This window comes from Neolamprologus multifasciatus, chromosome 18, assembly GCF_963576455.1.
Source record: "Neolamprologus multifasciatus chromosome 18, fNeoMul1.2, whole genome shotgun sequence".
Classification (NCBI taxonomy): domain Eukaryota; kingdom Metazoa; phylum Chordata; class Actinopteri; order Cichliformes; family Cichlidae; genus Neolamprologus; species Neolamprologus multifasciatus.
In genome coordinates this window covers 6,508,883-6,533,738 of record NC_140456.1, presented here as the reverse complement: position 1 = coordinate 6,533,738, position 24,856 = coordinate 6,508,883, and the positions used below count along the sequence as shown (strand labels likewise).

General features: G+C 40.7%; 1 protein-coding gene across 5 annotated transcripts in view; it reads right to left on the bottom strand.

Moving 5' to 3' along the window:
* LOC146497234 (receptor-type tyrosine-protein phosphatase N2-like) overlaps positions 1 to 24,856 on the bottom strand; it is a 236,970-nt gene that overhangs the window by 37,278 nt on the left and 174,836 nt on the right. For all 5 annotated transcript variants that reach the window (XM_085139282.1, XM_085139280.1, XM_085139281.1 and 2 more), the window contains exons 13-15: positions 18,048 to 18,260; positions 7,975 to 8,172; positions 233 to 380 (exon numbers count right to left, since the gene is read on the bottom strand). In XM_085139282.1, the coding sequence (XP_084995408.1) occupies positions 233 to 380; positions 7,975 to 8,172; positions 18,048 to 18,260 (559 nt within the window). The remainder of the gene's footprint in view (positions 1 to 232; positions 381 to 7,974; positions 8,173 to 18,047; positions 18,261 to 24,856) is intronic.

The window sequence follows — 24,856 nt, the reverse complement described above, 5'->3', positions numbered from 1 at the left end:
TTTTCTTTTTGTGTCTCTGCCAACCAAACTGCAACACCTTTTAGGTTTTAAACATGTTAGAGAAACTAAAACACGGTATTATCCAATTTTGTTGATACTAAAGGCAATCGTTCACACTTTGTCAATTAATTAATTAAAGTCTCCTATAAAATCTACTTGTACATTGTACACTACTACTACCTTTAAGACACAGTGGCAAGAACGGAAAGAATAAGAGAAAGTCATTGTTTACATGCTACAACAGCAGTGGAGCGGTTCTTCTTCGCGTTGCCGTCCTTGAGGCCGATGGTGCACGCGTTGGGTTCAGCTTGGTACGCACACAGTGCCTCCCACTCCTTCTCCAGGCGATCCTTATTCTTCAGGTGATCTTCCATGTAGGACTGGAGGAAAAGAATAGAGTCAATAGAGTAGGTGAGTCAGGCTTATACTTTCCCATCAGAGACAGATTTATATACATGAAACTTGCTGTGGTGTATTCATTATAGGGTTTCCCTTCTTTTAATAATCTTTGATTGCAATTGTTTGTACTGTGCTCAATATGGTCATGTCTTAAAATTCTGATTTTTTTTAAAAGCAATCCTTAAAATTTCAGGCTCAGGATGAGAACCATCTGAACTAAACCAATTACGATCCTCTATTTTAGAAGCTACATTTTTCTAATCTTTATTAAACGTTGTGGGTTTTTTCTCCAGGAACATTCAAATAAAAGCAAATAATTATCTAGTGGCGCCATTAAACCAAAGTATTAGTGCCAAAATGCATATTGAAAGTCCTATTTCACTTTATAAGACACGCCTATCTTTAGCAGTGTATGCCATTACCTATTACCTATTAATTAATTCACTGACTTTGATCAACTGCCTACAAATTATTTTGGCATAAAACCATAACACTTGGCAAAGTCATGGTAATGGTAATGGTATCTGATGGTGAACAGTGAAGCTTTGTTTTTTAAGCAGCTTTGAAAATGAGCAGCCCGTGCTCGGAAAATATGGACGATAGGCTCGTTTTTTAATGGATGAGGCAACGGAATGAGCTGCTGTGGTTCTTTAAATGGTACCAGCGGTGATTTATGGTGGCAGTTACAAATGGGACTGATCTTAATCAGAATTAGCTTCCAAAAAAGGCCTAATAGCTTTCTGCTAAAATGAGAGGAGTTTGTTAAAAATGGAAGTCGACCTGACCAGATGTCCGCCCGGCGGAAGAAAATGGAGAACTGTCCAGATGAAATGCACGTATATGATTTTTAACATACAAGCACACGCCTACTCAAATGGCTAACGTCTAAGTGTTGAGGCTTGTTAGTTTGTTAAATGAGCTCAAAATACTCCCTGTTGAACAGCAGGCTTTACACATGACACTGCACTCACACACACATACACACACAACCCTACTGAAACACACAGACTTTCCTTGTAGTATCAGCTCTCTATTAAATTTGTCTCAGAGCTGCTAAAAGCAGCAATGATGTAACAGGAGGTCACAAGCTGCGGCCCTCCACCTGCACGCAGCCGCTTATCAACAGCGGGAGGCCCGATCCATCAAAAGGCACACAAAGAAAATGCACATACACACATCTGAAGTAGAAACCACACATAAAGGTTTTCATAAGGTCACATGTACAAAAAATAGTTCACCCACATACTGCAAAGACACACAAAAGAAGCATATGCAGGCAACAGGATACACACACTAAGCAAACACTCAAATACACACAGAAAATGACAGAATATACACATGCACATGGAAAGCATGTATATAACTTAGGGTGCAGAAAGACACACAGTCCTACAGAAGACACACACACAGTGTCCAAATCTGATGCCTCCCCCCAACTGCCCTCTACCCCCTGCCCCTCTCTCTCCTTCTCTAATGCCAGAGTAATAGGGTTTTGTGGCTGTGTAAAGGGATTATTGCAATCCAATCAGGAGGTGCTGAGATCACCATGTGTCGGCCAAAGACTGAATAATCCCCTTACTGCGGGGGGGGGGGGGGGGGGGGGGGGGGCTTATAGCTGCCAAAGGTGCTCAATAAAACCCGCTACGCAATAAGACTCTGCTCGAGCCGCCATTGTGGCTCTGACGCGCCACCGAAGCACCTGTAGGAAATGGGAGCATGAAAGCTGGTCGCATAGGGAGGTTGACGTAATGCGGCAGCCATTTTGGATCGAAAGAGAGTGAAAAGAAAGGGGAAGTGGGTGGAAAGAAATCACTGTGGGATACTGTTACTCAGCAGGGAAGGGTATCCAGTTGTGGAAAACACATTTATCGAAGCCACTTCGAGTGCAGTTTCAGGGGACCTGTGCTCTACTTCAGCATTTCTATTTTATGCTCCACTTCATGTTAGAGCAGAATACATATTACCTGACTATATTTATTTAACGGTAATAACAGTTTCTGCGCCAATGATGAATTATTATTGACTGGAGGTTAGCTTCACACTGACCAGCTGCAGAATCTGCACTTTTACTTTGAAAATGTAGCTGAACTCATAAATTTAGCTGTTAAAACCAAGAATAAGAGACTTGTTACAGAGATTGTTTTTTCTCCTTGTGGAACAGCACCTTCTTCCTGCACTAATGGTGTCATACTGGAACAAACATCTTACATAAGGTGCTATCAGCGCTAGTGATGAGGCTTTTAAGAGCTAATCTAAATGTCTTAAAAGAGTCTTCTTTATATCTGATGCATTCTGCATCGGTGTAGGAAGTACAAAAAGGCTTCCAAAGCTTTCATGAGGACAAGAAAAGATGGATTGATGTTGCATTATATACATTTTAGAACAAGGTGCCACTTCAACAAGTAAGTAACTTTAAAACTTAAGTCTATTTGCAGATACAATTAATGCTAAGAACTAATGAAATTAAATGCTCTAATTATTTTGCAACAATTCAGATAACAATCTTCCCATTTGTGAACTCAACACAAACACATCATGCATCATAACCAATCCATCGACATCCATCTTTCACACAGAGGCAGCTGTCTTATTTTTAGTTAAAAGCTGACATCATCCTGACACGAGGCTAACTTCTCCGCAGCTGAATGCTTCTTCCTCCTCCTCGGCAGACCACATTAGAGTGATTTAACATCCATTTCCCGACGCACATTCATCCTCCAGCTATTGCCCTGTGACCTATCAACTCCACAGATCACATCCCAGCTGGCCTGATGGTGAGCTAGGAACGCCACAACAGATTCCCAGCATGGCTAATCTCGACGGAGGCCTCCGCTGCAGCATAATCTATAACACTTACTTGGCCAGCAACAAACGACAAGATAATGTGCTTTATATATAGAGTCGCCTAATCCTCTTAAGACACAAGCAGAGAGGATGTGGGGGAGGTGTTGGTGGCAAAGGGGGGGGAGGGGGGAGATCTCGGTCCCAGTCACATGGGACCAAGTAATACATTAACGTAGATAAGATGGTGAAAGCTGTTTCGCCTCAAATTAAAATCAGTGGGTGGATGATGACATGGAATTTGCCAGGGTTTTACGAGAGGCAATTAATTTTTGTAGGGAGGTGGGAGGGTTGGTGGAGAGGAGGGGCACTGCAGCTCACGAGCAGTCGCGTTATTCCTTTCTTTGAAGCTGGTGATTTTTATTAATCACTCAACAGTTGCCTCACTTGAGTGCACGGCTGGGCATTAGATATAAATATTTACTTTTTCAAAGCAGAGCCAAACTTGTCTTGCTTAGTGATGGATTTGATCTCCTGCTGTGACGCTTCCCCGAACGATTCAACTTTTCCCGAAACATACCGACTGTAACCCAGGTTTGTTGCCACTCAGGTCCCACATCATGGTGTGAAATTCAAATGAGCTCTCTTAACTGTGATTTGTTTTCTTTTGTTTTGTTACAGTCACAAGTAGGCACTTTTTAAAATGGTGGACAAGAAAAAGGCAGAACAGAATTGGGAAAGCAGTGGAAAAGGATGAAGAGTAAACACAAAAAAAGCAATAGGGTAAGAAGAATATGCAATAAAAAGCTGCGTGGATGAAAAAGCAGGAAAATTGGGTAAACGGTACAAAAAAAAAACCAAAGAAGAAGAATGAAAGATGGGAGGGGCATGAAGAAAAAAACAGTTAAGAAAATTGGTAAGTGGCTTTTTGCTTTTTGAACTTTTCTCCACCCGGAGAACTTGGGTTGAGAAAACAATCTGACCTTTCGGTTTCAAAGAGTAGCGGGCTGGTTTAAAACTATCATGTTCCTTCCTTGATTTCCTGACATTTTGAAAAAATGATTTTTTTCTACATGACACTGGTATTATTGGATGGAGTCAGCTTGGACAACTCAGAGCTACAGTTTGTTTCACTGAGACCGTGGAGCTGTCCAAGGTGCTGAAGCACACTTCCAGGCCAGTCTGTGTAATACGATACATCTGCTCTCTCTGTTTTCAATCTCTCTGCTCTTTTCTCTCTCAGGCCAAAACTGAAGTGGATTAAAAGGAAATGACAGGACTGAAAAAGCTCACAGCCTGCTAACATTAACTAAAAAGCAACATTATCACGTCCCCGTGTTGATGAGCACGCTGTGACTTACAAACTACCAGAATCCTCAGTGTCCTATCGGTTTTATTTCCTCAGTGGAAACAACAACATGGACTTCAAGTTAAATGAGACAACAACTCCTCGTCTACACAGAAGGCTCCTAATAAACCCAGTCCACTGGGAAAGCTTTATTATTATTAAACAGCATAGATGCAATTAAAAGGAGTCCATTTGAGTTACATTTTATGTTTATACTCCAACGACTAAACGGCGACCATTATTAAATGGGCACAGTAAAAGCATATCTGACTGCAGACATTTGTTAGATGAATAAAACATCGTGCTCTTTGAAAATCCACCGTTCTGGATGTAGCAGAGGATGCTTCTATCATTATTTTGACAGTATTGCAGGTATCACAAAATACTGCAAAAACCCAGAGTTGTTCCTGCATGTGTACGTATACATATTAATTCAGCGGGTGTAGGTTTTATATCTTCATATATATTAATAAATATAAAAGCACCTTGAGGCGACTGCTGTTGTGATTCGGTAACATATATAAAACTGAAATGAATTGGTTATCAAAAATCTACATCATAACTAATCGCTCATCTAAAGCAAGTGCAATTATTTCCTAATCCTAACTGCATCTGAGTAAAACCATTGCTTGTAATTAGAGGAATTAGAGTGTTTAGTCAGTATGGTCTGACTCAACCCAATTCTCTTTGTCTGGAACATCCCTGGTGTAACTTTTAGAAGAAGAAAGAGCAACATCATGGTGTGTTTTGGTAGCAGGAGCACCAAACCAGAAAAATTCCCCCAAAACTTTGGACTTACTCAACCTAAGGCAGCTTCTAACTAACTGACACTAGATCACAGATGCTGACCAGGGATTTTATTGGTATACATGTCCAAAAGTTAGAGTGTAAACTTTGCAAATCACAGTTCGACAACATGGCATTGGCATATCACCTAAAAACTGCACTCTTACTTGTCTACATTCATCAGTTTAATGCTTCAGACTTTGAATGTGACGATTTCTTTAACATATTTTTTTCCCACCATGTTTGGTCTAAAAATGATTTCATAACAGGCACCCCATCCACATGGTCTCCTCTCATCAGAATTAAATCACTATGTAAACTGTTGTATTTACTGTTACCCTCTAAAGTCAGTATTCCTCTGCAGTTCTTGGCATTACCAGTTAAAATGATTCTATTTTCAGAAGTCATATCAATATGATCAGCTCACTTTTTTCATTATTCATTTAGCTGTTTAAGCTAGGTACTAGGCAGAGTGCACTTAGTCTACTGTTGCTCATTTAAACCCACCAACCCATCACCTCTCCCTCAGGACACATTCATTTGTCGAATGATTTTTATCCATGGTTTGTCAAAGTCATCAAATATCCTCTGTTTTCCTTCCTGATTTTAAGATTGGGTTAAAAAATAATAATACTTTGACTCCTTATAGACTTCTTTTGGAAAAGGAAAATTGTTATTAGTGAATTTAGAATTTAACAACTTAAAGGTTTTAATTAATTTTATGGGGATGAAGGTCTCTTGTTGTGATGAAAAAGTCCACTTGCACTTTATGAATTTGCTCTGAAGAGGCTTTTAAAATTTGCATTCATCTCCATCACCTACACAAAATTAATCATCATAGACACATTAGAGTCACTTAGTCTGTCTCCTTGGTTCCCTCTCAACGTTTTATACATTTGTTGCTATGATTTAACAATTTCAGCAATCATCCTGACCAGACTGTGGCCCACACACTGACTGAATGCTTGACAAACACTTTATTTCATGCCACTCTCCAGCGGTGACACCTCTGCAGATATGGATTCATCTCACGGAGATAAAGCAAACGTACCTGCAGAAGTTCAGACCTTGTTGTCAAAACTCAAATCTATTTTCATCTGTATGTGACCCAAGCTTTTTACATGCATGCATTATATACTGTGGGTGCGTTTGCCAAACGTTTTAGCTTGGCTGTACGCTTGTGTAAAACAACAGAGACACTCTGCAGCAGCAAAGGGCTGCAGTGGGAGTCATCTCTCCTGAACACAACTCTGGTGCAACTCTCTGGGGTAATTAGTATCTTTGTGCCTATTGAACACATCAAAAAGGCCGCTCTTTCACATCTTGCCGGCAGCCTCATATTGCACGGAGAGAGAGGAGAGAGAGGTGGAGGCAGGGTGGGGGAGCTGGGATGAGGAGGTGGTGGTGCCGTGGGTGGTGGGTTGTTGAAGTGAGTAGGTATGTATCGCAATTATGATGGCGCTTGGCAGAAAGCGACCGAGGTTCAATAGAGATTTTCATCTGCTGTATTGAAGAGGGAAATAAGACTGCTTATAGAAACTGTGGGTGTAATGAGATGTGCAAAAACAAAAAAAGGACAAGAAGAAAGATGAGAGAGAGAGAGAGAGAGTGATACAAGAGGATGTGTGTGTGTGTGTGTGTGTGTGAGGGGAAATTATCAGTACGGAATATAAACATAAGTAGTTTGTAGTAGTTTGAGTTTAAAAGACTGGTTAAAATGGTAAACCAAGTGGGAGGCAAGATGATAAAAATGGAAGATAAAAAAACATCCCATTAATAGAATAATTAGAACAGAACAGAAATTTACTCTAAATATTATTTTGTAAACTCCCTCTCGGGGAAATTAACCTACTTTTATAATCCGACTGAAGTTTTCATTGTTTTCTCTGAACAATCAATATTAGACATCTTATTTGGGCCACTGACGTCATTTTCACTTGGCACAGGAGCTGCAGTGTTGGTTCCTAGAATTAATTTAATTGAACATTTTGACGATAGCCAAACATAAGATTATTATTTTAAAAGCAACTTACAGAAATAAGTTGCAACAATCTCATTTTGTTCGTTATTTTGATGCATTTTTCATTCACATTCGCAGAAACACGAACACCAAAAAGCACAACACAGGCTCTGCTGGATGAAAAGCTAAACCACTCGAGATGTGGGTACATTTAGTTTAACCAAGGGATCCATTGCCTAGTGTTATTCTTCTCTATTTTCTTTTCTTTTTAAAATAAACTGATTTCATCAGCTCTGGGTGAGTAATATAGGGTGCACGTGTATTGGTGTTATAAAGAAAGGTACTCTATTTAAAATAAAGATAAAGTAATTATAAGCTTTATAGAAAACAAAACAAAAAAATCAGTTACATTAATGTATTTTTTTCTCTACTAATAAGGATTAGGACTACTATAACAAATTGAGGTAACTGCAATTTCTATTTCTAAAAATGATAGCTCTATTACCCAGCAGTGCCAATATTAGTTAAAAACTGTAGTGGACTAAAGTTGGTTCGTCATTTGAAAATGTAATTCAGTATTTTTATTTTCAGATGAAATATGTTTGCAGGGCTGTTTGTGGTGAAAAACTGAGCTGCTTTCGACATATTTCACATTGTTTTGTGTGATGATCACATCCAAACTGCTCAGCTGGAAACTCACCAGGATCATGTGACCGGTTGAGATGTCCATATTTGAGTGGGCGGGCTCTTCGCTCCAGGAGGAAATGCTGCTCCGTGCCGAGGGGCTGACGGCTTGACCGCCATCGCTGAACTGAGAAGAGACGCTGTTGATCCTGGAGGAGATGGGCTCCGGACGCTCGGCTGGGGGCTTGACTGCCATGCGCTGCCGACACAGCTCCTACGGGAAGGAAGGCGCTACAGATTAGTCACTGCCGTCACGTAGGCGGGGCCTCGTAGTATTTCACTCATGCATGACTTACGACACTTGGCTGACAAATTTGTTTGAAATATCTTAACACTACTGATATAATTAGAACTAACAGCAGATAATATTGCCTTGCTGTAGCATGCTACCTTCAAAGGGAAGTGAATAAATACGCCTGACAGTTTGTAAACGGTAAAATAAAAACCCCACTAAAAACACAGAGATAGACTGAGAGCTTGCTTTTGCTGCAGTTGCATCTGATGAGGTTGTTTCTCTTTGATGAACAGTAATGGTGGTAGCTGAGTTGAATGTTTTTGTATGCTGCTGTGTTGCAGTTGTGGTCACTATTATTATCAGAATCTTAGCGGGCTTTTGAACCGACCTTTATTTGACACATGTCAAATAAAGTTATGGCTGGTTAACACTCATTGGTTTCTTCATAATTGCTGCCCAGGGACTAATTATTAGAGCAACAGCTAATAGTACAGTACACACCATGGTTGGTTTTTAAAATAACTAAACAGTAATATCAACTAAGCGAGTGAAGAATTAATCACTCTGATCTTATTTCAAAGAGGTTTATTTATTATGTGGCAGAGACAGCTACTGATTAATCTCTGGCTCCCGTCTCCCTCCCTTCACCCTCAGATGGCCCCGCCCCTCCCTGAGCCTGGTTCTGCTGGAGATTTCTTCCTGTTAAAGGAGTTTAAAGTTTTTCCTTCCCACTGTTGCCATAGTGCTTGCTCATAGAGGCTTGTCTGATTGTTGGGGTATCCCTGTATTATGGTAGGGTCTTTCCCATACAATATAAAGCATCTTGAGGTGACTATTGTTGTCATTTGGTGTTATAAAAATAACACTGGAATGAGCTGAATTTAGCATGTTAACAAGTTAGCACTGGCTGGTACCCTTTTGTATGATGTCTGTCTTCTCTCAGTTCAGAGGAAAAATTAACCCTGGTGAAATAGTGTATCACTTCTTTTGTAAAGTGATTGATTGTGATGGAAAAACCAGACAGCTGGAGAATAACACAGTACATCCCAGAAAGGCTGAAGCTCTTGGCAAGCAACAACTGTAGCACAAAATGGATATGATGGAGAAATGGACTAACGTCAGCACTGCCTAAAACTAGAGTAGCTGCAAAACACCAGCAACCGCATATACATATGTAATTCACATTTAAAAAGCAGTGTTTTAGGTCACATGGCCATCACTTGAAGTCAGTCATAAGTTCTCAGAATCAAAGTTGACAGTCCAAACTTTTGCCAGCAGAACAATGAAGCTTATTTAATGACTTAAGGGTTCTGTACATATGAGTGTAACATTCCTGAGCTCATTAAGAACCGTTATTTTCATCGTGTTAATTAGCATTTCCTTCCAAAAAAATCCTGCCTTGTTTATAATGTGTATTTGTGAGTGTTCTTATTATTTCTGTTTTTGTCCTCTAAAATCTAAAAGGCTTAAAATCATAAAAATGAAAAAGGGCCACTGTGGGCATAATGAGTGAATGTGAGTAAAGAGTGGATTCAAGCAACAGAAAATGGGATTTGCTATTAAAATTGGGCTCAGTGTATTCCGACCTTCATAAACAACTTTCAGTGACAACTTGTGTAGTCATGCTCCTGTAAATCACAAGTTAGTAAAAAACAAAACAAAACACACGAAAAAACAGCAAACTCACAACAAAAAGAATAAAACTAAAAGACATTTTGAACAAAACTGAAATCCTTCCGACTGGCTGTAAACACCTGGGCAAGAATGGTGAAAGCACCAGACACTTAACCACCAACTGCTGAATGCTGGCCAGCTTCCAGGATGTTGGTGGAAAAACAGCATGCATGCTCAGCAAGCTTCCCCTGAATACATTAAAAAAAACTTTATAAAAAGGTTTTGGCAAAGTATGCCGCTCAGTTTCTTAGCAGCAAGTACAATATCTTCATACGCCTGAGCAAACTGTCATTTTCAGTCTGCTGGATACGTGACCACAATGAAATATTGACACCACATCGAACTTTCAGTCTGCGTCTTCTCTACACAACTCCCAGCAGGACCTTTAGTGAGCTGTAAGGAATGACTGTGCCACTTGATACGAGAGGAAGGAAAAACACACAGTTTTTGAAAATCCGGAACAAAGATGTGCAGAACTAAAGCCCTCATGTTACAGTTAAAACTATCTGTGACCTTATCTGACATGTTTAAATGCTACTGATTATTTTTTGGCATATAATTTTTCGATCTAATTTCCTCAGTTTTGTTTTGAACATACATCAAAAAACTATCAACTTCATGTGTGGATGTAAAGAAACTCAAAGACAAAAGTTTAAGACTGTGAAGTTAAAGATTTAAAGATGTTGCTATACGGTAAAATAACATCGTGGTATTCTGCGATAACCATCATGTGTAACACAATTGGCTGTTTTTAAAAATATCTTTAAAGGTGAACTTTTTTATTTTTTCAAATGGCATTTAAGTTAATAATATTGAGAATGATGAAAAGTAATGTTGCGTACAGGTGGTTGCCTTTTATGCTCTTTCAATAAATTTTATAAAATAAGATTATATTTTGATTTCTCAGAATGGGCAACATTTTTTTTAAAAATTGTAGTGTTTTTGGATGTTCCTTTAAAAAAGAGAAAAAAAAGATACATGTGCTAATTTAGTGTTCAACGCTTTATTTGACTGGGTTTTTAGGCCAAGCAGAGGGGTATACTAGACATTAAAATAGCGTGCACTGTTTTAATGCCTTTACAGTGTTGGATGACTTGTTTTATTGAAAAAATGATGAGAAACAGTCTTTAGAGTACATTTTCCTTGGTTTTAGCGTTGTGTCAGAAGTGTTTTCCAATCAGCAACATGCTTAAACTCTGCTGTGCTTTTTCTCATTTTCTGTAACATGTATCCAGTTTCAGAGATGGACACTACCAAAGATTGAAATAAGGTCAACATGTGTGGAAGTACACCCTGTGAATCAAAAGCTCACGCTTCAGAAAGCTCTTCTCTGATTTCTAAGGACATATCCTTCATAAAGTTATTTCAGGAACACAACTCTGTCTGGTCTGCCCACCTGCTCATTCTTCGGGAGGGGCGGCCAATCAGAAGAAAATTGGCTAAAACAGACAGTAATCTCTTGATTTAAATAGTGGGCTTCAGATAAATAAGGATTGTATAAGGTAGTCTCAGTATAGAGAAATTTAGACCCAACCATGCAAAAAGGCTGTGTAGCTCACCTGCTACAGGTATAACATTTGCCTGGCTCATGAGATGGTTCAACACACAACAGGTTATATTCAAATAAATCTCTTTCTAAGTCTTATCAAATTGAATGCAGCTTGGAGACGGGCCTTGGGGGAATCTTTGTTTCTGTTTGCCCAATTGGCTGATTTGGTTGTGGGTGTATAATTGCTTTGTTTTTATTGTCTTCCTGCCTCATACCCAACCTCTTTGAATGCTGTAACTAGAATCTTTCCTTATGTCAGACAACCTGTTAGTCTAATAATAGCTGAAGTTTTGCTGTCATTTTGAACCTGCCGATGTTTATAGGTAGTACAGAAACAAGCTTTCTGCATTGGAAATTAAGCAGGCTTTTAAATAAACCCGGTTAATAAAATCTAAATAATAAATAAATAAAATCATCTAATTATTGAGTAAATTTGTAAAGGAACAGTTACCTGGCACATCCTTTGCTTTGTACTATTTTAAGCCTTACATCACCTGCACGAGCCTACAAGGACAGTGACTACAACAGGAGACCTGGACCAAAACTCTGTGGGTATCTGTGTTTCTTAATGAGAGACGCGCAGATGATTAACTGACCCCGTGTTTGATTGACGGTGGAGGTAATGTGAGCAGGCCTTCATTAGTCCGTATCTGATCTGTCTGATGTTCTCGTAGGTCGCCACGCTGACAATGATCTATGGGCTCGGACACAGTCTCATAAATGCGTGCGGATTATTAAAGTGCTTCGATGCCTGGCCCGGGGATTCTGACGGCGCTGCGGGCGGTGGTGGGGAAACATAAACACGCTTGGATTTAAAAGAAGTGCGTAATAGAAGCTGTTAGAGGAAGCACTGACCTACAGTTAAGTAAAGTCTCAAGTGCTGCTTTTATTTTTAGACTTGCAGTGTCAGTGCTTTGCAGCAGCCTTGTTTTTAGCACGTTTTAAGTTTAGTATGTAAGAATTTAGCATCTAAGTTTGTTGTTTTTAAGTTAAAGGCAGCTTTTGGGTTAGGGTTTAAAACTATTTTGAGTTGTCCTGATGACATTTAATATATTAAATAATTAATTGTCAATAAAAAAAAGATCAATTTCACATGAAATTATTAAAACTAGCCACAAGAAGGGCATCCCAGCGTCAGTTATCATTATTTTACAGGTAAGCATAACTGACGTTGGCATTTTTACTTTCCAGTGTATGTAGAAATATTTCTCAGGGTTCCTGAGTCAATGGAGAACACTGAGAAGTAATTCTGGAGAGTTTTACCGTGTTACTCTTATTTATTCAAATGTTTGATTTATGGTTGGAGGCTAAGTAGATTTATCAGATTTAGCCGTGTGTCTCTGGTTACAGATCTGCAGTGCTGTTAGTTCAGGGTTGTAAATCATCTTATCTCGTAATAACACCGCTTTAATCGATATTCTGTATCAAATGATTAATGTATTAAATAGTTAGCTGTGTGATAACTGCATTATTGTATGATGAGGCGTCCCATTACGACCTTGACTGACCCTGTTGGAGATCTTTTTGGCATGACTAACTTTCCTGATGTGTTCTGAGTAGTTGGAGGTATAGACCACACTAAAGGCTGCACGTCCCTTTATGAATGATGCTCACTGGTGTTAAGGACAGGATATAGCTGACTATATACATGTATGACTCTATATTTTATTGTTTTAACATTTAAATGCGAAAAAGTAAAATGGCCTGTATTTGTATGGCGCTTTACTAGTCCCTACGGACCCCAAAGCGCTTTACACAACCAGTCACCCACACATTCACACACTGGTGATGGCAGCTACATTGTAGCCACAGCCACTCTGGGGCGAGGCTGCCAAACACTGGCGCCACTGGGCCATCTGACCACCACCAGTAGGTAACGGGTGAAGTGTCTTGCCCAAGGACACAACGACTGTCCGAGCCGGGGCTCGAACCGGCAACCTTCCAATTACAAGGCGAACTCTCAACTCTTGAGCCACGATCGTCCCGCGAAGTATTGAGAAAGACACACAGACTGTTGTCACAGCTCACACAGGGGGTTTTATGGCACCACACAAACTACCCAAAGTCAAATCTTTAATAAAAGACAAAAATTGGCCCCATAAATTCCCTTCTGGCTGCTAACTACACCAGTTTGCCCGATTTCCTGTTTTTGCTACATCCTCTGAGCTCCATTTTTTGTGTTGAATCGGCTCAATCACACCGAATTGTGGGCGTTCTGTCACACATGATCAACAGCATTCATACCGGAACAACTGCACACGGTGAACTTTGCAGCTGCAGCAAATTTTTTTATGATGTAATTAAAACTCCCTCAAAATGGCTTCCCTCTGAGAGCCAATTAGAGGTTTTAAAAAAAAAAAAAAAAAGCAAATAAAATAATGTGAAGGAAGAATATAACCCGGGACAGGTTTAGAGTGTGAACAGTGCAGATTTACAGTGCCAACACCTCCCCCATCCCGGAGCAGTGTCCATACAAACACGAGTATCTTTTTTCTTTCTTTCTTTCTTTACAGTGTATTGATTTTAACTATACATACTTCATCACTTTAATGACTTTGCCAGTCTGATGCGTATTTTCCAGCTTTGACTAAACTGACAGAAACACCAAACAACACATGCTTATGCCTTTGGCACTGATATCACTCAAAGCCTGCTAAAGAGTGGTTGGCGTTCCCTCTCTTTCTTCTTTGATTCAAAATCGCGACCACTCACGAGTGAACAGCCTTCAACTTTTTGCTTGTTTACGAGCATGCACGCTAAGTGCACTGAATGCAAAGCAGCCACAGTTGCTATACGGACGTGCATGACTTGAGACTCTGTAACAGTTGGGTTCCACTGAGTCTTTTACTAAAGACATTACATCTTGTTTCTGCTCAGTGGCACTGAATCCATGCAGTCTATTAGATGCTTTTAAGCGAAACCCCTATTGTTAGTGTAGTCAAGGTCATCCAAAAGCCCAGTGCTGTGCCAAACAGCAGATATTGTAATGCAGCAAATGAAAAAATTATCTTTCCAGGAAATCCATACTGGCTTTTGCTGCCTTCTCGATTAATTTATAATGAAAGTATAACTCATGAATGAAATGCTTTTTGGCAAATCTAAGTTTGGAGTCATCTAGATCAACTACTGCATTAGATCTGACAATAAATAAGGGTGGATATACAGTATATGTTCAGCATGATGGAGTACCAATCTCTAAAGAGCTTCAAGTCTTTTTAAATTGATTTTAAGACACAATCCATTCGATCAAAACAAAGATCTGTCTGGGAGGAAAGGAATCATTAAAATTGATGACAGCATTTAAAAGCAATCTGAAAAAGTTTTTTTAAAATCTTTTTTAATTATTAGAATGTTAGCATAGCATAGTTGCTATATGAAACTAGGAAACTCGCAGGTAAAAAGACAAATTCGCAAGAAGTCAAAAATAGAGTGCATACTAAATTTGCTCCTTACACAGGCCTTTTTTTTATCCAAGCCACTAAATAAGAAAGAAGAAAATCAAAGAGCATGATGGGAAAAGAAGGATGCACATGTGCCACGTCAACTCTTCCCATATGAATAAAGGTTAAAGAAAAACCCCAACAACCCCCTCTCATGGGCGTCATGCCAGGGAATCCACTTGGTGCCACATGACCATCTCGAATCATACATCAGCCCCGGGGGCAGCACAGGGCGTGTAAGTGCTGGGAGGCACGTGCCACCCGAAGCACCCCCTTTTCAGAAAAGCTTGCTAATAGGGACGAAGGTTGGCTTTTGGGGTGTGCCAGCAGAGCCTGTCAGGCTCACAGGGGTACCTCTGTTTACATGCCCCTCTGACCAAATCAAATTCAGGGGCCTTCACCCAAGTGCCCTTCCTCTGTGCTTAAGCAAACTAGCAAATAAAAGGGGCAACATGACACAATCTGTGTTAAGGAAAAGTGATTTAAGGAGTAAAGTAAATTATAATTAAAATATACATAGAACGGATACTTCTATGTATGAACGAAAAAGCTTCAGAAACAGAGCAAAGAAGAGAAGAACAGAAGGGATACAGAGAAACAGAACGAGAGTTATTGTTTGCTGAGATGAACTGGAAGTGCATTTTGCACATATTCATTGGCGATGTTAAGATCTTAAGATGTTGATGAAAGCCCTTGAAATTGAATTGAGAAAGAGAGAGATTGTGAAAGTGGAGTAAGGCAGGCGGAGGGATGCCAAAAAAGAAAAACTAAAAAAAAATCTCATCAGTAACACGTCTATATTTTTTTATTTCTTAAAAAATATGCAAATATGTTCATTAGTTACCAAAGCATTTCTCGTGTTTCAAGAAAATTCCTGGTGTGGGTGATGATATCTTTAAAAATGATAATGCCTCAAGATGATATCTCTTGATTTGTGGAAAAAAAATCCATGCAAAAAGTTGAGCCTCGCCGCAATCTAGTGCAATGATCTCACGCTGCGGAGCGGATAGTTTCCGCTCTGCTTTGAGGGGGGAAAAAGACTTTTAGTAGCAGATAAAAGTTCGAATCAGATGTAAAGATAAACTGACAACGACGTTGCAGACTCCCATGTTGGCAGCAGAGTAATCCAGGGATTGACTGACTGACAAGCATCATCCACCATCTCCCCGCCCAGCGCTCTGACACGCTGCACGCAGTCCTCTGTCGACGCTTGTCAATCAACATCTCCTTTGTCGGTGTCGGCCAATCCCACGTTGCCGTTACACCGTAACTGCTTGACTGACACGCTGGGAGCCGGGGAGCTGAGAGCCAAAGGTGGAGGGGATTGAGAGGGAGGTGGTGGTGTGGTGACGTGATTGGAAGGCGGTGTGTGTGTGCGTGTGTAAGGATGTGAAGCGAGGCCTCAAACAAACGCGCCCAGGGCAAGAGTCATTAATATGCAGCGGTTGGTTAGAGTGTGCATGCACACACAGCACGCATGTGTTTGTGCATATTTGTGTCTATTTGACAGCCAGCATGAAGGAGCTGCAGTAGTAAGGCCGTCAGGCAGCCTGCCGCTTCCTGTCTGCTTTAATTGCATGTAGCCCTGGAGACTGTGCACACACACACACACACACACACACACACACAGACAGACTCCAGCCCAGGGAAGCCCTCTACACAGCAGCGCTGACAAAGAGACGAGGTTTACACGGCTAAGATGGGAGCTGAACACTGAGGTCTTTCACTGAGGATGACGGCGGCTCACTGTCGAGACTCGATAAAGACGACAGAGGAAAGAGAATCAACTAGAAGAGCTTTGGGAGTGCGAGCAAAGCAAGACTGAAACCTCCCAAGAATGAGCAACACAAAGGTTTTTGTAAGCGCTTAATCAGATAAATAAAGCGGAAACACAGCCTTACGTGTGAATTTTAATTAGCATTTTTCAATTAGAAGCTTAAAGTGACTCTCGGAGTTAAGTAACCGAGAAGATAAGTTTTTCACTCCGAGGAAAAACAAATATTTTATGTAGACTGAGATCAACCTATCACTGGGCAGGGCACTCGTGCAAAAAAGATTTTAAATTTTAATGAAATTTTTAGCGGCATGAATCGTTGAATCGTCTTTTAGAAACCTCTCTCGCTTACAGTAAGGGATGCTTCTCCCTTACTGTAAGCAATATCTCTATTTGCAAAAAGCAACATTGTGAATCTGTAAGTTACCAGTGATGAGGTAAACCTTTGACGCAGTCCCACAGTCTATTTCAGGAGGTAAAAATCCCTGAAGAGGAGCATAAAATGTAAGCACTTAGGGGCCAAGCTGGGCTCATTATAAAATCAATGCTCACAGGACTACTCTCATTTAAAAACATGGTGGGGAAAAGGTCAGAGAGAGCGAGAAAGAGAGACGGAAAAATCTCAATCTAATTCTTTGCTCAAAAAGCCACTTAATATTGGATTCTGTAAATTAAATTTCACACTTGGCTATTCCGGCCAAAGGATAATTACCGCAAGCAGAGGAGGGAATGGAAATAACTCGAGGTGGAAAACCTGTTGGATTGGTGATATTACTTCATGTCTCAGACAACAAATTATAGCAGGAGACAATCAGCGATCACCACACACCATTAAGGTAGTTAAAACATGTCGACGCGAGAGTGAAGGCGACGCTGAAAGAAGAGAATCGCAGCGTCTGTCTCCTTTAAATCACAAAATCAGCCCCGGAGACTAAAGCAGGGATTTTCAAGCCATTTAAAAAAAATTTCAATTTTAAATTACATAGAGAAAAATAATAGTGCATTTTGGTGTGTTTTTTAAATAATCTAAAAAAGATGAGTCCTAAAAAAAAAATATAATGTGTGAGCAAATCTTACTGTGGATTATTTATGTCATGTGAGATTTACTGTAAACAGTTCAGGTAATACAAAAACTGTAAAAACAAAACAGTGCACCTCAATAATAAACACGTATCGCGTTGTTGTTCTGTTTTGCTTTAATAGGAAAATGCAACTGCTGCCATCAGTTGCAAGATGATGATTACAAAAGGCTCTCAGTATGAAGGTCCACAAAACTTCCACTTCTTAATGTTATGCACACACAGGAGAACTCCTGTTTATGCATCTTTCACGTGTTATAAACACAACACATTTTTTTAATATAAATATATATGTATAATGTGAATGTGTGCACAGATGGCACAGTAACAACTCCTACCTGGTAGGTGGCGGTAGCATCGCTGCTTGTATCTGTTCCCAAATTGGTGAGCTTTTCTTTGATCTTGTGGTGGGAACGGTGCCGGAGGCAGTAGACCACGGTGGAGGCCAGCAGGACTCCAACGATACACAGGATTGACACGACGGTGAGAATGAGGAACTTGGTCGACTCTGTCTGGCTGTACTTGGTGGGGATCTGGTTGATCTGGCTTCCCTGTGGGCCACAAAAGAACAGATGAAAAGGGTTAATAAATTGCGTCTATTACTATTTTTATCTGCGGTGAGTGGTTCTCTTTGCAGCTCAATGGGTAGAGCGTGGTGCTGCCAATGTCAAGATAAGAGTTTTGATTCATCCGCCCTGCTAAAAAAGACTGCGGTCGTGATGGAAGCAGGTGCTTTTGGGAAGAAAAAAAAAAACCCCGCAGGGGTGTGAAGCTGTGTACCTAAGAGTGTGCATGCTTTCAGGTGATTTTACTGATCAGTCAGACAAGAGGAACTAATCTGCAAAATCATCTGGCAGAGTGTTTGATTGGAACAACCCTGCAGGCTCTCAGAGCTTCATGGCACATGGTTTGATACTCCTGGATTAAAGCAGCCACCAAAGAGGCCAAACCCCCCCCAAAACAAGTCACACTGGAATCCTTCGATTGACAAGATAATATAAGCGTGAATTATTTTTGCTACTAATCAGTGTTCGAAAAAAACGCTTGTCTTTGCATGGGTAGATGAAAGTGTAAATCACATGGTTCTTTTCTTTCCTTTTTTGGAAACGCATAAACATGCATATCACTGCGCTCGATGAAAAGTATAATCACAAGCGTTTGTTCCACCATCTGTGCCCAGGAGTGCATAGAATGCATAAACTCCTGTTTAGTAAAGCATTCTGGATGTCTCTAGACAGCTCAACACCCCGCTTGCTATATTGGAGGAATTTTCTACCACCATGCACAGAGGCAACAGACGTTCTGCTGTCTTGAGCAAGTGCCTCGCCAATTCCGACCTCAGCTGCAATTTAATCCAGCGTGAGAGAACCAGATCCTTCAGCAAACAACTAGAGATTAAAGATTTCTTTTCAACCAGTCAGCTGCTTAAGATAACACAATGGACACATACTGTATGATAAAAGTCTCCGTCTGAACTGCTTCACGAATGTGCAATCATTTGAGAGCGGAGAAGTAAGTCTTATTGAGCTGTTCATTATGAGCTGCAGCTCCGACTGCTGCTTGCTGTTCATTTTCAGACACCAGCGAGCTCCACATAATGGGCCTGTTGCATTTTACCTGACTACTACTAGTTAACAATAGGCAACATAATTCCCCGTTATTACGCACAGCATAATGATCTTGCCAACAAAGAGCGAGGCAAGAACCAAAAGAGTAGAGCTACAAATTGCATAGCCAATGACAGGCCTGTAATTCCTCTTGACAAAGAATTATCAAAAGAAATCAATCGCAAAAACAGCTTTTCTTGACTTGTTCCTTATTTGGAACCATTTTTTCCCCATATCTTTGTCGCACAAAAGAGATTGCCACTCATTTACCGGTACAAAAAATCCAAACGCTTGATGGTCCCGAGCACATAACTATGCTTATCGCTGCACTCCTCATTAGTTTGTCCTAGCTGTAATTTTATGTTGCATATTAAGCTTGTTTAAAATTACTTTTGTATTCTGACAGAGAAAAATAATGATTACAAAAAGAAAAAAAAAACAAAGGTTTTCTCAACCCTGGAGAAAGGCAGCTTGAGGGTGAAAAAAAAGGGAGGGGGCGGGAAAAAAAAAATCCCTGTCCCTCAGTGGTAGAGGTCACGGAGATTAGGCGAGGTGTGGCGTGGTGAGTTAATGGAAAGGAGGCTTTGAAAGCAGCAGGGAGAAAAGGGGCAGTCCTGTCGGATCCCTCCTGCCTGCCTGTCAGCACAGAGAAGCCCTGAAACCCTGGGAGGTGGGAAAAGGACCGCTCTACCCTGTTAAAGATTGTTCTGGAATTCTTGTGAGGTTTCGGGGAGTGACCCCCACCCCACCGCCATCATCACTCGATAATGCACCCTCCCTTCATCGTTCCCCCCCCACCCCGTGATTTCATTCATTGCCGCTGCTGCATTCAGCACCTAATAAAGAGTGCCCGCAAAAACACACACAATGGGGGACAACAGTTGTCCGATGCTTTGTGGGGTGTCCAATTTGCTTGGGGAGTTCTGAGCCATACTGTAAAAGCTGGTCGCATAGTAATGTGACGGCCCTGAAAAAAACACAGCGGCTGTCTCCGAGTAAGGCTCTGAATTAAAGAGAAAAAAAATATTATATATTTATATATATATATATATATATATATATATATATATATATATATATATATATATATATATATATATATATATATATATATATGAGAAGTAAAATTGTGATTCAGCTTTGAAGTACAGGGCACATTAAAGATTTATCTGCAAACTCAACTTACTATAGAGCCTGTTCATGAATCAGTAATAAAGATAATGTAGGGAGTCTGCTTATATTACATTTATATGGCTGCTTGTCCTAATGTTGCATTACACATCTGCACGAGCAGACGCAATTGATTGTGGTTGGCTTGTGTATTTTTAATGTTTCTCTTCATTAATGTGCTTTTAATGTAAAAGATCGCGGCGAAAAAATATCAGCCGTTAAGAAAGCATCATAAACAAAAGTAGCTGAGCAGTAGCCTGTACGCGTTGTGGGCTCGGCAAGCCCATTAATAATGCATTATTGCTGATTCCACATGCTTCCACTGCAATCATCTTTTGCAAAATGTATTTTTTTTTAAACCCGCGGATCAAATAACTTCATTTGTCATTTTACTCCCCGAGTCATCTCATTGTTTTGTCAAATTAAGTTTCATGGAGAGGGATTGCATCTTGCTTGGCTAGTAATGGCCCATAATTCAAGGCCCTAACTGTAACAGCTCAGTCATCTTTCACGGGACAGATGCCGGCGTTTCCAAAGCACACTCCCCACTCCGTACACACACACAGGCAGCAGACGCACGCACTGATCCCACCTCCTCCCTCGGCCTCTTTATCATGGCTGCCTAGCATGTCTGTCTATTGATTCAAACAAATGTAGCCTGACCCCACCTGCTTAATCAAGTTTGGTTGGAGTTGTTAGCAACAGTAAAAGGGGGTGGAAGAGTGTGTGTTGAGCGTAAGAGGGGGAGAGAGCGACTTGAGGGCGTATGACTTGTTAGTTCACAGCTATGAAAAACGAGCAGCCATTCTAGCCGAGCTGCAGCGGCAGATGTAGCAGAAATTTGCAATGATTGAAAATCAAATGTTTGCTCAGGATGGGAGGTGGAACATTCACACATGAGCCAACGCATGCAGCCATTACTGTGAAAATGACTGTACAGCCTTTTCGGTAATATGCATTATGAAACTAAACACTTGCATTCGAAAGCTTGTACTCGATGTAAGCGTGTTACCTATATTGTACTGTATGTTTCCAGTAATAAGCGGCAATCTGCTCGTCTCTGCGGTTCTAAGGCCTTCATCGTTTCTCACTCCTGAGACTTAACCCTTTCAATCTTATTCTGAGGGCTTGCCCAAGAGAGTCGTGACTGCTAAGGTGAATTACAGGCCAGCACATAGAAATGAAAGGAAATGTAAATTGGTTCACGTTGCTGGTGTGATTGTAGGTGAATAAGGAATATCACTACGACTGTTGGGTTGAATTGCTGGACGGATTAAAACAGAAATTCAGGCTTTAATCTAAATCATTCCTGGCTCGGAAGTATTTTTCTCATGGTTCAGACAGACAAAGAAAAAAGCTACAGAAATCCTGTTTGTTTCTGGAAGTAAATCGGCCGTTCTGATCAAGACTTTTTGAGCGAGCGTCTGAACATGAAAGAAAAATGTTCTCTCCCCAAAGGCAGAGGGGAGATGGGAGTTCCTTTCATGCTTCCACTTCCATTGTCCATCTGCTCCCGCAAAAATCGATTGTACTTGCAAATTTTTCATTTCACATAAGCAAACGTGGTTTGACATACAGTGTGCAGCGCCTCCTGACTATTTCTGAAAAGCATTAATGTAGCCCGTCAAGGATGCCGGCTGTCTGTCTGGCTGTAGACGCTGCTAGGTTCATCCCTTTTCAGCAAATATCAGACACACTCCCTGCAGACAGATAGGCGCCTTCACACAGGAGGGAAAAGAACAAAAAGAATAGCAGAACACCTTTGTTGTTGTTTTTTAATCACATGGTGAATTTCTTTAAGCAGTTTAGTGTTAAAATCTTACTTATGTGGGCAGCAGCCTAAATTCCATAGACTTACAATAATCTTCTTTGCAGCTGTTACTACTAAAACCTTACTTAAATCAATTAAGAAAATAGATTTAGGTTAACTCTCCTCAAAAATGTGAGTAAATCATTCATCGGAAAAACGAATGATTCTGGTCTTTGGTTTTGCGTGGACGTTTGGCGGTGGAGCGGTTAAGTCTCCTGGTCGGTATGAGTGTGACGGGGTGTATATGTGTGTGCGTGAATGGGGGTGTGGATTAGCCAGGCTTCCATAGACAAAAGGCAGATGGATTTGCACGGCTCCGGCTTATTCAGAATGGGTAAAAAAGGTCAGAGGGAGAGCGCCGGCCAGCTTTTGTTTTCCTGGACGACGACCGCTGTAGAAAAGATTTATCCCTCACCTCTGATTCATTCCGGGCCTTTGAAAAAGTTCAACCAGGGTTTCAAGAAAACCTTTCAGCAAACAAGCACGCAGAAACACATCATTCATACACATGTATGCACGCACACACACACACATATAGCGGGATGTATGAATAAGTACATTTTTACTATGCGTGCATTGCAAGAAATATGACTACATTACATTTCATGTACTTACATCTGCTGGTGCACAGTTGCATGTATGTATGTCTTTTAACAACACACCCACACACTCTCAAACGCCGTGCACTGATGTCTGCACACTGCACGCACCCAAATTCAAATGCACCTGAGTCAAACTTTGCACAAAACAGAAAAAAAATGATCCTTTGCTCGTATAAGCACCCACTTAAAAACCAAGCAACAACTCCATTCATTTCACCTCACCTCCACCGGGTTAAACCGATTCTTCTGCGATATCACAAATTGCACACAAATTAGGGCAATCCTCGAAGATGAATATCACAGCATTAAAAAAAACAAAAAGAAAACAAACCACAAGGTTATTTAAAGTTTGCACTCCAGCAGTGCGAGGCGGCAGCTGAGCAAAATGAAAACAGCAGCAAATCCCATTAAACTGAATGTTATTACAATGTTACGGTGAGATGCAGCTGCATGAAGCCCCCTCGACCACAGTGCGCCGTCACTCACTGTCTAAACTCCACGGATACTCCCACTGCGCGTTCACCTTTAAAATATTCGACTTTCCGGGACAAATTTTAGGCAATTTTTAATCAAGCGAAGGAATTTCTATCGACACACTAGGTTCTAAATTAAACTGATGCAATATTGTATTTGAAAAACAATGTGTTTAAAACCAGGGCACACTCCTTCGTCTCTTTTAGAGAAATGACTGAAAAGAGCGACACCAGAACAGACCCATCATCTTTAATATTTCGCAAAGATTTGTGGGACAATTCGACGGCTGTGGGTACAGATTAAAAGCAGCCCACATTAACATGCAAAACAATTAAAACCTACCAAAAATCCATGGTGAGGTAATGCAACAGACACCTCCTCTTGCGTCTATTTCCCATTCCACTCCGGCTGCACGGACTCCACAGACTCAGAGACAGCATCATACCAAAGGAGGAGGAGGAGAGAGTCAGTGAGTTGGAGAGAGAGGGAGTTTCATCTCCTCCCATCATCTCCTTTCTCTCCTTTGGAAAAAAAAAAGAAAAGAAAAGAAAGTTCCCAGCTTTCTTTCCTCCCCCTCTTCTTTTTTATGCCGTTAACCTCATCCCTTGTAAACAACAAAAAAGAAAAGGAAAAAAAAAAGGATAAATGCACCAAAAGATTTCTCTCCAGTCTTCTTCCTGATGCAATTCAAGATACGTTTGGAAAGGAGATGACAGGAAAAGAGAGGAGAGGACGAGCAGCCTCCACTTCCAGAGGGAGGAATGATGCTATTTTTTTTAAGGAGAGAGAGACCACAAATGTGCTGTGGGGCTCCTCCTTATATTCTTCCCATCCCTCCCTCCATTCCCTGCCTGTCTACAGCACATGTCACCTCCCCTTGTTGCCATGGCTACGGCTCCACATGTTGCCGACAGGAGGAGGAAGAGGAGAGGAAGAGGAGTTGAGGACAAGAGAGTAAAAAGGGAATGAAAAGAAAAGGGGGAAAAAAGAAGAGGATTGAAAAAAAAAAGAACAGGACAGGAATGATGAGGGAAGGAGGCAAAGGAAAGGGACGAGGCTGTAAGGAAAGGAGGAGAGGGAATAAAGGGGAAAAAAAGCAGGACATTCCTTTTTACAAGTAATTCCGACTCGTGCTGCTTCTTAAAATCTTGTTTTCCTTCAATCAAATTAAAGTTATTCTGTAGATGTGGCGACATCGGTTTGCTTTCTGGGAACAAATGGAAATATCTTCAGGCACATCAGTCCTCTGCTGCCAAGAAACTGCTGCTCGATTCAAGAAAATTCAGGCGACTAAAGATTTCTCTTTAAGCAGAATTATCTCCATGGGCAATGCAGTGTTTTCTTTCCCAATCTGACTTTAATAGGATTTTAGGACTATTGGAACTTGTTACTCATAGAAGGGATTTAGGGCATAGTTAAAGGTAAAAAATGTGTAGATTTCCTTCCACTGAACTTGTATTGATGTGTATGAAAATTGACAGAAA